Source organism: Hipposideros armiger, unplaced genomic scaffold (genome assembly GCF_001890085.2).
Source record: "Hipposideros armiger isolate ML-2016 unplaced genomic scaffold, ASM189008v1 scaffold_479, whole genome shotgun sequence".
NCBI lineage: Eukaryota > Metazoa > Chordata > Mammalia > Chiroptera > Hipposideridae > Hipposideros > Hipposideros armiger.
The window spans coordinates 1,336,303-1,351,797 of NW_017731829.1; the positions used below are offsets into that span (position 1 = coordinate 1,336,303).

The following is a 15,495-nucleotide window of genomic DNA, read 5'->3' on the forward strand; positions in this document are numbered from 1 at the left end:
CAAAAGATGGACTTAACTGGTCTTTGGAGAGGAGGGGCATAGGCGTTTTTGGTTTTTTCGGAAGCTACCAGGTGATTCTAATATACAGAGTTGAAACTGACACTATAGGGTGTAACTGTCCAAACCAATCCTCCCAATACTGTGGAAGAGTTCCCCCCTGGTAATGGTTCCGTGTAGCCTCCGCTGCCCCCGTCAGACAGCCGGCTGGAGGATGGGCAGAACGCAAAGCCTCTCTTCTCCAGCCCGCTAATCAGAGTGCTTCCTGCACACCAGCGTCTGTGAGGCTCTTCTTTCAGACCCGCTTGCGCACTCGGAACCTGTTATGAGGTGGGGGCGTGATTTTGCAACTCATGGAGAGCCCTCAGCCTGGAGCAGGTGTGACCTCACTTGTCCTCCCTTCTCTCCCTCTTCCCACTCCAGCTCCAAAGCCCCCGCCTTCAGCCCCCTTCCAACCATCTTGTGGTTCTGTTTCAGCTGTCTCCTAACCTCGGGTAAGGCGCGCTTTCCTCTGCCAACACCCCACTTACTGCATTGGAGCGGTTTCAGGGAGAAGGGGCAAGTCCCTGCTGCATGCTGTCAGGTGGTAAGCCAAAGACTGTAGTTTACCAAAAAATTTACATTTCCCCAGCCCCACCTCAGGCCTGACTCAGGTCCAGGCACCTGTATCTTTAGAGGTCCTCAGGTGATTGGTGGCAGCATCACTGTCTCACCTGGTGCTCTCAAATGTAGTATCTGAGACTGTTTCTGCTCTCAGACCTCCCCTCTGAATTACCGTCTTCCAAAGTGACAAGGTGCGAGGACTGTCAATCCCCTCCCACGTGTATTCGCTGTGCTGAGCTGTAGGTAGGCGCCAAGGCCAGCTGTGTGCTGCTGACTGGCCTCCCTCTGAGCCCTCATGTGGCGTGACCAGCAGCTGCCTACACGGGACCGTTAACCACGCCAAGTGTAGCGGACAGGAGGGAGTGTCATCCTTTTTGCAAGTAGCAGTGGGGACCCGGAACAAGGATCAGGTCAGCAAGGGCAGGTGGCATTTGCCCAGCACTCCATTAAATACCCCTCCAGGAAGCTCTTTGGCTCAGGGTTTTCTGTCCTCAACCTGCAGGTAGAGATTTTTGCCCTTCACCTTGGCAACTGCAGAAGCAACTCACAGCAGCCCTGCCAGGCAGCTCGATAAATACCTGTTAACATTAAAGCTGGTCTGGGGCTGTCTTCTTTCCTCCTGCTGCCCAACAAATGTAGTGGCTTAAAACCAGACGTTTATCCTCTCAGGTCCTGAGGGCTAGAGTCCAGGGACAAGGCTGGGCCTCCACACAGGGTCTCAGCAGGCTGGGCTCTCTCCTGGAACTCGGGTCCTGTTCTGAGCTCATGTGGTCGTTCAGTTCAGATTTCTGTTCTCGAGGTGTAGGGCTGAGGACCCCTTTCTCCTTGACAGTCAGCGGGGTCTGCTTTCAGCTCTGACAAGTTGCTTGCGGTTCCTTGTCTGTGGACCTCTGACAACATGGCAAATGGAGAAGGCAGCAAGAGAAACTCGATTCTCCAGTTCTCTTAAAGGACCAACTCTCAGGTCAGGCCCACTCAGGATAATCGCCCCTTTCACAGAAGCTCCCCTCACTTTTGCCACATAACCTAACCTAATCACAATAGTGATGTCATCACGCTCACAGGTCCTACAGGGGGTTGCACAAGGGCGTGGGGCACTGGGGGTTATCTCAGAACTCTGCTGACCACAGGGGCTTTGCAGTCAAACTAAAATCTAGAGATTCATCGTGGGTTTGGATTTCGGTCCTGCTTCCTCTAAATTCTCATCAACCTGGAATCTTCTAGAGAGATGGGGAGGCCCCAATCCCTAAGTGTAGGGCCGGCCCCATCTGTGTGTGACATTAAATCTCTCCAAAACAAAAAGTTCTGTGGTCCAAGTTGAGCTTGGATGGCTGTCAGACATCACACACACACACACACACACACACACACCCTCTTCACGCTGGCATGTGCAAGGATACAAGTTTAATACTGTAGATTAACAGAAATGACAACAGAACACAGGTATAATACACTAAAACAGGTAGGGTGGGGTTGAAAGGGGGTAGAAGGACACTGGCTATGACCACAGCAACCAATGAGTGATTCCTTTGGTGCCTGAGGTCATTGAGACACTTGACTCACGTCACCAGGAACTGCATGTTGAGTAAACCACCAACTCTGGAGGACAAGTAGTGGCGCTACTGCTGAGCTTTGAAGAGAGGCATGAATCCTCTTTGACGAGTGTTAATACTCAAGGACGTCTGGGCTCAGGGAGTGTTGTGGTCAGCATGTTGACACCGAGAGGAGAGCCTCCTCAGGACACGTTCCATTCCCCTAACACTAGTGAAGGAACAGGCCCCGCTCTGGGTAACCGGGCCCCGAGATGCCTTGGCCTTTAGATCCACAGCAGTACTACTCGCCACTACCCTACAGCCAGCTGCACTCCATCTACTAAGCAGCCTCCCGCAAATGGATTTCCAACAGAGAGTGAGCAAATCCAGAGATGGGAGGAACCGCAACGGTGAGCTCGGAGGGGCAGAGCTGTCCCATGCTGCGTCCTTCCTAGGCATCACTGAGACTGTTACTGCTCAGGAGCACCTGCTCCCCAGGTTTGAAGGCTGGCATCCCGAGGTAGGGGCAGCTGGCACAGCGGAAAGCGTCGCCCAGGTAGCACTGTCGAGAGAAAAGACAGTCATGCTGGGAAGCGGGTATCATCTTACCCAGAGATGTGGGCCAGAAGAACGGGGTCGCTAATTGGATAACATGGCCACGGTGGCCTGAAGGAAATGGCGGGTGTGTTTGTAGGTCCAACTGGGATTCCAAAACATTGTGTTCATGAGATCTCTGGTCTCATGAACACAATGGTCTAGAGAAGTTCCTTACGAGGCCATATTTGTATATTCTCCATAGTTCAAACCATAACCAAGCATAGCCAAACGGCTGAGTAGCCTTAGGCTCACTATGAAGTAGGAAGAAAGGGGCAAAAATAAGAAACGAGGGCCCCCACTCTGGGGATGAGCATGGTAACCCATTCTCAGGAGATAACCGCGCTCCCCCGTTATGACCTACATCATGTTCTCACATATTCGCTGATGATTAAAACATTGGGGCAGTAAATTCCTTGCAGCTGGAGCTAGTCTGCATGTAGTTTTAGGACGATGCCCAATACTACTGGGGTTTTGTGAATATTGGGTAATGATCCAGATATTTACGTTTCCACAAGCCGACTTGGATTGGGAGCTCATCTGGTCCCTTGATTTCTCTTTTTCCAGTTCTTCAGCAAGGCCACAAGTGCTGGGGGAAAACCAGTAACTAATGAGTGAGATTTGCCACCACCCAGAAACTCCAAATCCTTGCCAGTGCCAAAATGCTCTAAGACTCTTCTCTTTATACCAGGATGTCTGTAGCGCAAATGTCCTAGGTGGCCAGGCGGATGGCATAAATGCATGAGACTGTTTATGGAGACAGTAAGAGAGGTGAAGAATGGGGTGCTCAGTGGGGAGATGCCCTGTCTGCAAAGGGCGGCCACTACCCGCCATTCAACTCTCCCCAGCACACCCGGCGGAAGTGTCCGGCTTTGGTCTGCTCTGAGGACAGCTTAGGCTACGGTGAGCTGAGAGCAGAGCAGAGAGCAGCCCAGCCCCTCCAACCACCACCTTCCTGCTGGCCCTCTGGGCGCTGCCTCACACCACCGCCGCCAGGCGTTCTAACCGTGGCACGTCCCGGGTTTCCTAGAACTCGCTCATGACTCTTCCTGTTGACTTCCCTGGAAGGCGCTCTTGCAGATTCTCTAAGAAGCCAGACCAGAAGGCCCTGCATATCTTATGTTTCCCTGGGAGTCTTCACAGACGCAAAACGCTGACCTTTCCTTGCCTCGTCAGGTTTGGGCTTACTACTCAGTTCTTCACAACTAAATAATACACTGTTTAGATATTCACACGTAGGTGGTAAATTATGAAAAAAGCCAGAAATGATTAACACAAACTTGGGAGAATGGTAACCTCTTGTGGGGACGAGGGAGCAAGACGCAGCCGAGGAAGCACGCACAGGTGACTTCTAAGGTGCCAGCCATGTTCCTGATTCCTAGCCTGGGGATCTGGACATGGGTGTCCATGGTATCACTCTTTAACATGTGCCGTTTAATGCACTCCTCTGCATGTCTCGATCGCAGCGGAGTATGCGATTCCTTGACAGCCAGAGGCCCCTGGAGGCGGCATGGCAGGCTCTGCTCAGGCCAGCACTCACCAGTTCTTGCAGGCCTTCCTCTTCTTCCCTTCTCCACACGAAGGAGCCCGCAGGGAAGCCGGGTCTGGTTTCTTCAAGTCTTCTGGGTCCAGCAGCTCATCTGAGTCTATGAGATCCTGGAGAGTGTTTGAAGAGTTTTTGAAGAGTTAGCGACACGATTATGGTCTCTGCTAATGAAAAGCTGAGGTGGTCACAGGTTTACACCACCTGTGTATGGAGACACCCACCATCTTACTTTGGGATGATCACCAGCTCAAGCTGACCACCACAGGGAACCAGAGTGTGTGCACGGCAGATGCGGTAGGTTGTGAGGGGGCTGGGAACTGATTTACAATGTGTAGAGAATACAAATATATGTGTATGTGGGGGTGCGATGGGGGGAGCAGGAAGAACAAAGAGAGAAGTGTTATAGTTACGTGAATAGATGAAGGGCTGTCAGGTAAAAGAAGCGAATAAAATATTTTCTACATAATTCCAGAGAAAAAGGCCAATAATGATATACACATTTGTGTAATTCTTTGATCAATGTGTGGACAATTAATCTGTGAGCTCTGTGAGGGCACGAACCATAACCTAATTTGCTTGCCACTATAACTTCAATGGTTGTAGAAAGAACTTTATTATGGACAGCACTGATCAAAGATGAAAAAGTACTACTTTTAAGACAGTGAGTATTCAGTGACTTGTCCAAAGAAGCCAATAAAAATATTTTAGCTGACAAACTCTTTTCAGGTTTACACATGCCCACGAGAATCTTAAATATTAAATACATCACATGAAGTGAGACCAAAATAATCTGTGGGGAAAAGAGATGCTGAAAAGAAATTTAAGTGAATATAGAGTTTCCTTCTAATTCAAAAACTGCTGGTGACAGGTACAGCCACCATGCTGGGCTTTAAATACTTTCACACCTACAAGTCCAAAGAGGCCACTCCAAACTATGACCCTTCACACCAGAGGTGGGGCTGAAAAGAAAGCAACCACGTCATCAGTGCCGACTCACCATGCCGTCATCATCCATGTCATTGGCTGAGAGGGTCCAGAGCTTGGCAGCTGCAGGGTCCACAGCAGGTTTCACTGGGTCCAAAGGAAAAGAGCTCTAGAAAGCAGCCGGATACAAACTACAAGCAAACCTAAGTGCTTCCTATGGAGACGCTGCGTAGAGAACACACTGGACTGGGAGTCGAAAGACTTGGGTTTGAGGCCCAGCTCTACCACTTAAAAAAGGCATGACCTTGGACCAATCACTTTATGCTATAACAGAAGCCACCATTTGTTAAGCACTTGCTTTGTACCAGACTTTATATGAACTAATTTACATAATCATAGAATATAATCCTGCTAACAACCTGATGATGTAAGTATTTGTTGTCCTAATTTTATAGATGAGGAAACAGGTTTAGATGCTTAGGCCACTTACACAAAGCCTCAAATACAAGTCTGTCTAATACTTTTAACTTCCGTTCCATATTGATTTCTCTACCTTATCTTAGTTTACATCCCTAGAATGTGGGGCTAATGGTACTCCCTGCACCGACTGCAGATGATTTGAAGATTAAACGAGAAAGTGTGTCAAAAAGCATCATGAATAGCAAAGCTTTAGCCTTCCACAAACCTGTTACATACAATAAAAGAAGCTCTAGTGCTGATGGTAGCAGTGTAACACCAGTCAGTGGAAGATACAAACCTCACCCCTCCCGTGTCTCTGTCCAGACCAAGAGCATGCAAGGAAGGGCGGGAAAGGGCTGAGAACCCTGTTCAGTGTGGGGCTTGTCCTCCAATGGGCCTCGGGGGAAAGTGCACCCCCTAGTGACCACTGTCACAACTGCCTGCGCAGACCTCGCCCAGGGCAAACTGCTCATGTAGGCTGTTCCTACCCAATCTGGAACTATGAATCCAAAGGTTAGCTAGGATTCCTACCTGTTAGGCTGGACAGTCAAAACAGAGCAGTGTGAAGGTACCTACACATTTTTGCATATCTCACAGCTGGGACAATTTTCTCAATTCAGGCATTAAAAAACAGTGATAGGAAAGGTGAAGTGGAGGCAAAGAGAAGGGGAGTGTAATTTTCTGAGAAGTATCTTTACAAGTGTCTTAGGATCCTCAAAGTGAGAAGAGCCAGCTTTACTGGCACAGAAGCAAAGGACACATGGGAAGCGGAGCAGGCCCCCTTCTCTACCGTTACCACCACCAGGAGGTCTTCTGAGGAAACGTCAAAACCTGGGGCCTGGAAAGACTTCATTAACTCAACCATGTGACTCAGGCCTCTGGTGTAGAAGGGGCTGAACCGGATAATATCTACGCGTTACTTCAGTATGGGATCTGACAATGCCCAGGACAATAGTACATTAAGCGTTCTTCCAATTGGATATGACAGAAATTAAGGAAGGACTAATCCTCTGAAAATATCACTACCCCATTCAGATTTGGCTCAATTTCTAATCTGTCCTTCCAGGCCCAGTCAGGCAGAAGAATGTCCAGTCTTACCTGAAGGAGAAGACTTCTTGGCAATAGAAAGCTTAAGTTGACTAGAAGAACCCACTTCAAAGTTGGGTTTTTTGCCTGTGATCTGCACAGAGAGCAAGCTGTCACTATGGTAACCCAGGTGTTCTTGGACAGACTGTATCTCCTCGGGGCTCAAGGACTCCTGCTGTAGCTGGAATTCAAGACAACAGAAGGATTAGGCCACGCTCCTACAAAATGATGTTTTCTACTCTGTTCACCTACATAGACACCAAGTACTGATTTCCGCGTATTAAGTACACAGAATGGCAGAATATTATAATACCCAATATAACAGTGGGAGATGACGCATCACCTCATGCTGCACATCAGTTTCTCACTAATCACAACCCTGGAGTGTGATTTTGGCTACATGTGTACTTTGAGCCTACCCTTGGGAAGTTTCAAAGTATTTATTAAGTATCTGTCTATTAGGTATCAAGCACTGAGACTCTTTGTGGGGGTTGTGATGATCATGATTATAAAGATCAATCAGACATGGCCTTGTTGAATAGCATCCAAGCCTACAGCGGGGAAGCAGACCCGCCATAAAAAGAATGAAATTTATACCCTAACAGGAAAAGAACCACAGGGGGAGGAAAATGCTTCCTATGTTCCTGGGGAAGTAGCAGCAGACAGTAAAAGTAGAAAACCAGGGGGAGGTGCTACCTCTGTGTCTAACAATTTTAGAATGGTTAAATAAACCATAGTCCATCTATAGCACTGAATATTGTTAAATCATTAATAAGAATGAGGGGCAACACACTGAGAGCGATAAATGTCTGGAAAGCTAGTGACTGAACAACGTATACACATGACCTTATCTACGTTAAAAAATGTGTGTGTGTGTGTGTGTGTGTGTGTGTGTGTGTGTGTGTGTGTGTATACTTTAAATACATTAAAAGGTCTGAACAGCCATACAAAATATTGTATTGGTGGCTTCCTCTGGGGAGAGAAGTATGAGCAAGGACTGGGATGTCACTTTATATTCTCTAGTATTAATTGAATTTTTATGAGCATCCCTCATTTTAGAATAAAAAAGGGAAAACCTTAAACTAAAAAGGCAAATAAGAAAGGGTTGGCATGAAGAAACTACGGGCCTCGGTCGTGTAGCCAATCAGTGCTATAATGACTCTCATGATATAACACTTACCTCTCACACAAGAAAATTTCAACATCGGAGAAGAATGTAGCAATATAGAAACCTCTATTTAATTTAAATATTTCTATTGAATTGTCAGAAATGGGATTTTCCCCTCCAAACGCCTCCAGCCTCCCCCCAAACACCTGAGGATGATCTGGGGAGTGACTGCCTTCCACTTGGGCCTAGGACTCGCGTCCATTACGAGATCTGCGCCCCACTGTCTCTGCCACTAAACCAGTACTGAGACCAGAATGTGCCCAACTCACATGGGCCCTGGCTGGATCTCTTCAAAGGAGGTTTATTCCAGGGGCTTTGTCCTTTGAGGCATCATGCATCTCACATGCAAAAGCACTTCTCAACTTATTTCCCAGTCTAGGCGACACTGATCATCTCACCTTCAGGGCTGTTATTTTCCTGACTCTCTTTGTATCATCTGACAAAGAATACTGGGTTTAGTGACCCAAGGTTTAAATTCCCAGCAAAGAAGGTTGTATAACAACATACCTCTTTCACTTCCACAAGACCGGAAAGAGTCAGGGCTGAACACAGCTTAGAGGCCATCTTCACTTTGCTATTGTTAACTGCCAAGAGGAAAACCCCAATCAACAGCTTTATAGGTCAAAGTAGGAAAAACAATTAAGGTTCTATCCTATTTGGGTCAGCAGGCATTAAAACAATAATCAGCTACTATGTTTAATGTATATATAATTTAGTGGTAATATTTTAATTTAACTTGGCTCTTCAAAATTCTCTTATGAATTTTCAATGTTATATAGTAATTCCATTATTATTTCTTTTCACTATCACTCTCTGCTTCTTGGAAATATCTAACCTTCCACGGGTTGTTGGATAATGATTGAGAAAGAGGCTTAGAAACTAAAGTATACAAGCACTGTATCCTCTCTTTATAGTCTTGAGAAAAGAAACTGTTTAATCACCCAAGGTTTACATTCCCAGCAAAGAACCCTGATATCTACTATATATATCAAGTTCATATTTCCACATAAACACCTTTATACATTTCAAAATACTTTCACTTCTAGTATCTTATTTGATGAAATAAGTCATCACATTTTGATGGAAATTCTAGTTAAAAATGCTAAAAATTCAGAATTTAATAACTCTGTCATTTCACCACATGAGCAATAGAGAAGGATGTTTTTATTTCTTGAATTCTATCCTTAGTTTCACATGAATCAATAATTACCTCACCATTTCCAGACTTCCAGTCACCATTTTTTAAGTATAACTATGGATAACGGGAAGTTAAAAAAAGAAAGATTCAGGGAGGTTACACAACTATAGTATAGTATGAGGACCAGGAAATTGACATTCATAGGCCAAAGAGCTTATCCAGAATTCACCAGTTTTACATGCATGTGTGTATGTGTTTCTATGCCAGCTTGGTACACGTGTAGATTTGTGTAACCACTACCACAATCAGGATACAGAATGTTCCACCACCACCAGGAACCTCTACTACCCCTTTGCTCCCTCCCACTCCTAACCCCTGGCAACCACCAATCTGTTCTCCACCACTGTAACTTTATTTCAAGAATGTTATGTGAAAGGAATCGCATAGCATGTAACTCTTTAGATTGGCTTTTTCACTCAGCATGATTCCGTTGAGATTCATCCAAGTTGCTGCACATATCAATAGCTTTATCCTTTTTACTGCTGCATAGTTTTCCATGGTATAGATGTACCAGAGTTTAACCATTCACCTGTTGAAGGACCCAGCCATTTTCACATTTCCTTCTATTTTACTTCCTAGTGGGTCAAAGGTCACAATTTGTTCAGATGTGTTGCTTCAGCTTTTTACAATAATTTATTCCTAAGGAGAAGGTTAGGCTGTAGGAATATTGAACTCTAAATGATACCTGCTGCTTGCAGAGATGCAACAAACACACCTAAAGATTCAATGCTGTTAAACTCTAGTCTTTCAAACGAAGATTTCCTTACCTACAGCTGTTTCTACTGGCTCTCTCAGAAAAAGGCATCCACCAGGCCGAAGGATCCGGGCCATCTCAGCCAGGACCTCAGCACTGTGCAGAATGGTGCTTCCAGGAATTACACCCGACAAAATAATGTCAAAGCTGGATTCTTTGTGGGCAGCTGAAAAGAAGGAAGACTCTAATTAGCAATCCCCAGGACGCTAGAAGCAATCCCCCAAGCCCTCCCAAGCCCCCACGAAGGCTACAGGCCTGGCCCTTGTAGAATGCACACCCACCTGTTCAGCAAATGCTACTATAGCACCGTTACCAGTAAGAGGGGTGAGGACACTGCTGCCCCGCTCTCCCTCAGTCTAATTTCATATCCTTTTATGTGCTCAGGGAAAGAAGTTAAAAAGGAAGCTGGATGAACAGTATGCTTTTTAAAACAATAATGTGGAGTATCTAATAAGAAACAAGAACATGCTTATAGAAATCATCGACTACACTCCTAAGCCCACTACATCTCAACTGGAAAACAAGGTGACCGCCCACTACTATCGCGTGCCACCCAAAACAAAAACTCAGTTATCAAGGAACAACAGAAATGCAGCACTCCCATCAAAACCCACCCACCTCTCCCCACCCCCACCCTGTAAAGACGACCTGGGTAGGTACTTACACTGCAACAGCTGGTTGATGTTTTCTACAGATACTCGGCCCTCACTGCCGGTTACCGCCTGAAGCTTATCCACCAGGTCTTTCAGGGCCTCCACTGGGGAAGACTGATCCCAGACCACAGCCACAAACTGGCCAGCTGAGATCCCAAAGTCTGCCATTCCTGCGGTGCTGCGGACCTAAAAACAATGGGCCACAGGAGGGTCAACACTGAGCAAAGAGTGTAATTTAATCCACGCGGCACCATCAAATATGATTAGAATCACAACCTAATTCTGACCTGCCACCAGGAAAAGCTGATCACATAGAAAACCTTACTGTCCACACCAGAGTCTGACTAAATGAACCCATTATCCCAAGGTTTCATAATCCCAACATACCCAAACAAAGGCAGGTGGCTTCCTTGGTGAGAATCCTGACTTGGCAAAAAGATTATTTCCTCTTTAGAGACAACTGAGCTTGACCAGAGTATAAAACACACAGGATCATTAATTAGGCAGAAGTATGACTCAGCAAGGAAGGCAAACAAATTGGCAGATATAACCCAACCACAAGCTTAATGTTTTTAAGGAGACAACTTATTCAATTTAGCAAAGTGGATATTTTCCCTTTCATCCAAATATGATCATCGTATCAGTTATCAATAGTATCTACTATGTCCTTCTTGAACATTTAATATTAGCCAGACTATTCAAAGCACTTTACATACATTATCTCATTTGAACCTCAGAATAACCTTAAACTAGATATTATTCCCGTTTTACAGCCAGGAAACTAAGGCCGCTGACTTCGCCCAGGTCACACAACTAACAAGTGTTGTGCAGATAAAGTAAGAGCTGAGGTTTAAACCCAAGTCCATATGACTGGCTGTAAAGCCCATGCTTTTAACCTATGGAAATTTCCCGCCATGGGTCAACTTTCTCTTCCACTTGATACTCAGATGAGTATACAATGTGCTCACAATGAAATTAGGTCAGGAGATAGCACTCTACTCAGTTCCTCCTTCTTTCTTAAACATTAATGCCACAAAGTTTCCAACTTAAAATAGCTCTAATAAGTGATACAAAGACAGAAGCTGTGGCGGGGACATCAAGCATGGATCAGTCTTATGCTGAGCACTCTTCTGCAGAGGTGGCTAACTCAGTGACCATTATTCCACCACAGACACTCGGGGACTTAATTTAAACCATGTCCCCTACATTCTTCCTTCTTTGAAAATGTTCGCTTCAAATGACTTGCTCCGATGCCTACGATACTATAGTATTTTGATTTTTTGCTAATTTCCTAAAGGAATTACTAAAGTTTTCTTTTCTAGAGCAAAATCAAAACTCCTCAGTCTTCTGGACTCAGGCCCTCCACAATTTGGCTCCACCTGTATCTCACACCTCCCCAAAGTGAAGCCCTCCTCATTCTATGAAAAATATTTGCATAATTTCACTCTCTCATGCCTTTTATCCAGTTCCTTCCATGTGGAATGCACACTATCATCCTGACCTAACTTCAAGTCCCAGTGAAAGGTTACTAAGTGTTGTCAGGCAAGGATTCCTTAGTCATTGAATTATGGTTTTCGAATCCCTAAAAAGCACAGTCACATGCTGAAAATTTTAAGCTTTTAACTGTCACATGATGTTAAGAAGCCTTGCAGATCTTTAAGGTGAGCGACTTGGGATCAATCTCACATTTAAGAATCAGCCAGGGAGGACAGGAATATAGATTGCTGGGCATTGAGTTATAATGCTGGGCATTCTGTTTCCAGAATGACACTGGAACAGTTTCTCTCTTAGGACAACAGAAAGAGAGGACAAGCTCCCTGCCCACCAGTGACTAATACAACCTTGTACTGTACTCACGGAAAAACCTTCATGAAAGAACCGAGGTTACTTGATAGCTAGAGGAAAACAAAAAGCCAGATGTCTGGACCTTTCCAGCAACCTTTATATGGAGGCAGAGTTTTATAGCGCACAGGTTTTGAATACAGATGAAGTGGGATTCTATCTACCGCTAAATCTTCTAGTCATTAGCTACATGACATGAGTGAGTTATTAGCCTTTCTTCTCATCAATAAAGGAGGCATAATTTCATCTTTTGCAAAGCTGATGTAAGACGTGAGAAGATAAAAATATGCAAAGCACTCAGCAGAGCCTGGCACACAGAGCTCAATAAAATGCTCTAAAAGAAATGAGCTTCCACTTCCTGGTAGCCAGTTTACTTGCCTTTGCTTCAAATAGTCTTATAAAACCTTGTTCTTCCTCCTCAGCCACGTCTGCTGGGAAGCTTCTTTTTCATTGTTAGAATTACACAGTATAAGAACTACATTTATGACATCTACAGTATTCTAGTGGAATTATGTCTGTAAATTAGAAGAATGTAAAGTGCTTTGCATTCCATATCTCCCCAAAATAATCTTCTATGGCAAGAGGAAGCTCATAAAATACATTTATTAAATATTAACCCTCAAAAACAGACACAGCCACTACTTTGGGTCAGCATTTTCCCAAATAAAATGGGAAAGAATATTCTTTTAAAAATCTATAATAAAAGCCAAAGTGTGATGCTTTTTTCATCATCAGAGTTTTGTGTTATCAATCTGTCTTAAAAAAAAAAATAAGGAAAAAATGTCTGGCACTTAAATCAACATACTTAGAAGTATGACTCAGAGACCAGTTTCATAACTACAAAGAGGTAGATGAGAATAAGTCACTGTCACGTCACTGGACTCGTTAAGCACCTCTTCCACGCTGCTGCACGTACATGCCCATGGCTCTTCTAAAATGTTACTGGCAGGCAGTAATAGATGTCTAAGAATAACTTCTGGAGATGCACTTGTTGATGTTTGAGGTACTCAGTAAACATCAAATCATGAGGCATTTGGCATCTCTTAAGGATGAAGGGGGCCAAAACAAAAAATTAGGTTGAAGTTTTGGTGTCAGTTCAAACCAAAACTCCAATCTCTTAAGTCAGGTGCAGAAACAAATCTGAGAATACTGACAGTTATCAGAAAATTTTAATTAAAATGAACTGACTAAAGCATGCAGAGAGAGAGAGAGAGCGAGCGAGAGAGAGAGGGAGAAAAGTGATAACCAGCAAGGAAACTGGAAACTCAAAGGAAAATGGAAGACTGTCTCCAGGCAATTCGGTGTGTGTCAAAGAGTTAAGGGTTTCAGGACGGTTATCCAAATGCTAGAATTTCCACAGGAAAGACTCATTTGAAGTGGACAGAATTCAGATAAAAAACAAAGCACCTCATGGAGAGATCAGTAGTGCTGTACCCAAATCCAGAGATATGGATATGAAATGTTAACATTTGGGGAGTAGTTTTGGCTTAGAGGGCTTTCTCCACACTCATGCAGGGGAGAGCAAAACGTTTTCAAAAGACTAGGGCTGGTAAGGGGTGTACAAAACAGACACAAAACAAGGGTCTAACCGCAAACACAAAATTTACAGAATGACATGCTTAGCTCCTGTTGTCCCTAATCACAAAACCATATACTTCTTCCGACTAATATGAAGCCTTCCCTGAGGGTAGATATTCCAGTGAGGCGCTCTGCATTTTCATTTGTTTTAGAGACTAGTCCACGACCTCCCGGGGTCACCCAGAACTTGGCACTCGATGTCTGAATGAACGAATGCTACCAGCCTTTCCCAAAGCTGCACATCCCACAAATCACCTGGGGGCATCTGTTAAAATAAAATTCCTAGACAACACCCAAATGTACTGAGTCAACTCTCCAGGAGAAAGACCTGGGTATCAGGCTTATTAACAAGCATCCTAAGTGGTTCTTTCCATCTGGCAAGTTTGGGAAATATCTAATTATACCAACTCAAAATTACAACCTGGGAGTTCCCCCCAAAGATCCAAACCAGCTCCCCCAATATTTGAGGGACCGAGGCCCAAGGTCACAACGGCTGGCTACTGGCAGAAGCGGGTCTCTGACCCAGGTCTCTTGGACCCCAGCTCGGGGCTCTTACTCCTCGGCGTGCTGTCCCGGGGGCCTCAGACCGGGCACCGCAGTGCAGGAGACGAGGCAGCCCAGGAAGGGCAAGAGGCCACAGCGCCAGGGGCCAGGGACGGACAGAACCGGTCTGGCCTTCACACTGGATTCCCTGGGGGAAAGCCCGCCCTCGTCCTCAGGGAGGTGGCCATGGCCCCGTCCTCACCGAGGCACAGGACTGGGGCTAGGAAACCAGAAGATCTGGGGACAAGGGAGGGCTCGGAGGGGGCCGTGGGGGTAGGTCGGGCTCTCCGGCCACCCGTGCAGCGCTCACCTGCCACACGGGACTCGATCCCCGACTTCTCCGCGGCCGCCGGCTCGGCAACACGTGCCTCTCGCGAGAAGGAGGCGGCTCCGACGGCGCCGGGAGGGCGGAAGTGGCTGCGACGCGCTCTCGGTGCGGCCCGTGTCGTCGCCGTCGGCGGCGTGCCCGCTTCCAAGATGGCGGCCGCGGTGTCCGGCGCGTTCGGCCGAGCCGGTTGGAGGTTCCTACAGCTGCGGTGCCTGCCTGGTGAGGGGGCGACCGAGCCGGGGCGCGGGGAGGGAGCGCGAGGACGACCTGGGCTGGGGGCGGGGCCGACAAGGCTGTCGGGGCGACCCGCGAGCAAGGTGAGGTGAAGGGCACGGGCGCGGAGCCGCCGGCGTCCCGGGCTTGAACGTAACGGGCCGTCTGGCTGGCTTCTGCCCCCCGCCTCCAGCTGTGAGGGGCCAGAGCCGCGGCGCAGGGCCTGGCACTCCAATTTAATGAAGTTACCGGAGCCCCAGAGAGGGATGTGGGTGCCCAAGGTCATCCAGCTGGTCGTTTGCAGAACTGGCCGCCTCGGACCGTCTCATAATTCCATTGCCAAATCCCTGGGCCAGGACCACTCGCGGGACAGTTGGAGACAACCACAGAGAGCGCATAGTCAGCCCACTGTTCCCAAAGTCAGTCATTGCCTCCCACCCACTTCAGTAGTTTTGATATCCTTGTACCACCTTTGCC

General features: G+C 46.4%; 2 protein-coding genes across 2 annotated transcripts in view; one reads left to right on the top strand and one right to left on the bottom strand.

Annotated features, from left to right (window-relative positions):
* Positions 1 to 1,989: 1,989 nt before the first annotated feature.
* CIAPIN1 (cytokine induced apoptosis inhibitor 1) lies at positions 1,990 to 14,867 on the bottom strand. Its single transcript, XM_019666858.1, has 9 exons — positions 14,788 to 14,867; positions 10,526 to 10,700; positions 9,875 to 10,027; positions 8,417 to 8,493; positions 6,754 to 6,922; positions 5,270 to 5,343; positions 4,267 to 4,382; positions 3,234 to 3,315; positions 1,990 to 2,694 (listed from the first exon to the last, which is right to left on the bottom strand). Exons 2-9 carry the CDS (start codon positions 10,680 to 10,682, stop codon positions 2,584 to 2,586), a joined length of 939 nt encoding a protein of 312 aa, XP_019522403.1. The 5' UTR covers positions 10,683 to 10,700; positions 14,788 to 14,867; the 3' UTR covers positions 1,990 to 2,583.
* A 66-nt stretch (positions 14,868 to 14,933) lies between these two features.
* The window catches only part of COQ9 (coenzyme Q9), a 9,404-nt gene continuing 8,842 nt past the window's right edge, over positions 14,934 to 15,495 (top strand). The window contains exon 1 of the mRNA XM_019666824.1: positions 14,934 to 15,024. Within this exon, the coding sequence (XP_019522369.1) occupies positions 14,955 to 15,024 (70 nt within the window). The 5' untranslated portion in view covers positions 14,934 to 14,954. The remainder of the gene's footprint in view (positions 15,025 to 15,495) is intronic.

What these genes read in the sequence shown, in the direction of transcription:
- CIAPIN1 (XM_019666858.1), bottom strand. Translation starts at nt 10,682, where the DNA reads ATGGCAGACTTTGGGATCTCAGCTGGCCAGTTTGTGGCTGTGGTCTGG. An exon ending in ACATGGATGATGACGGCATG is followed by an intron (nt 4,383 to 5,269) that starts GTGAGTCGGCAC and finishes AACACTCTCCAG; the next exon opens with GATCTCATAGACTCAGATGA. An exon ending in AGGAAGGCCTGCAAGAACTG is followed by an intron (nt 3,316 to 4,266) that starts GTGAGTGCTGGC and finishes GTTTTCCCCCAG; the next exon opens with CACTTGTGGCCTTGCTGAAG.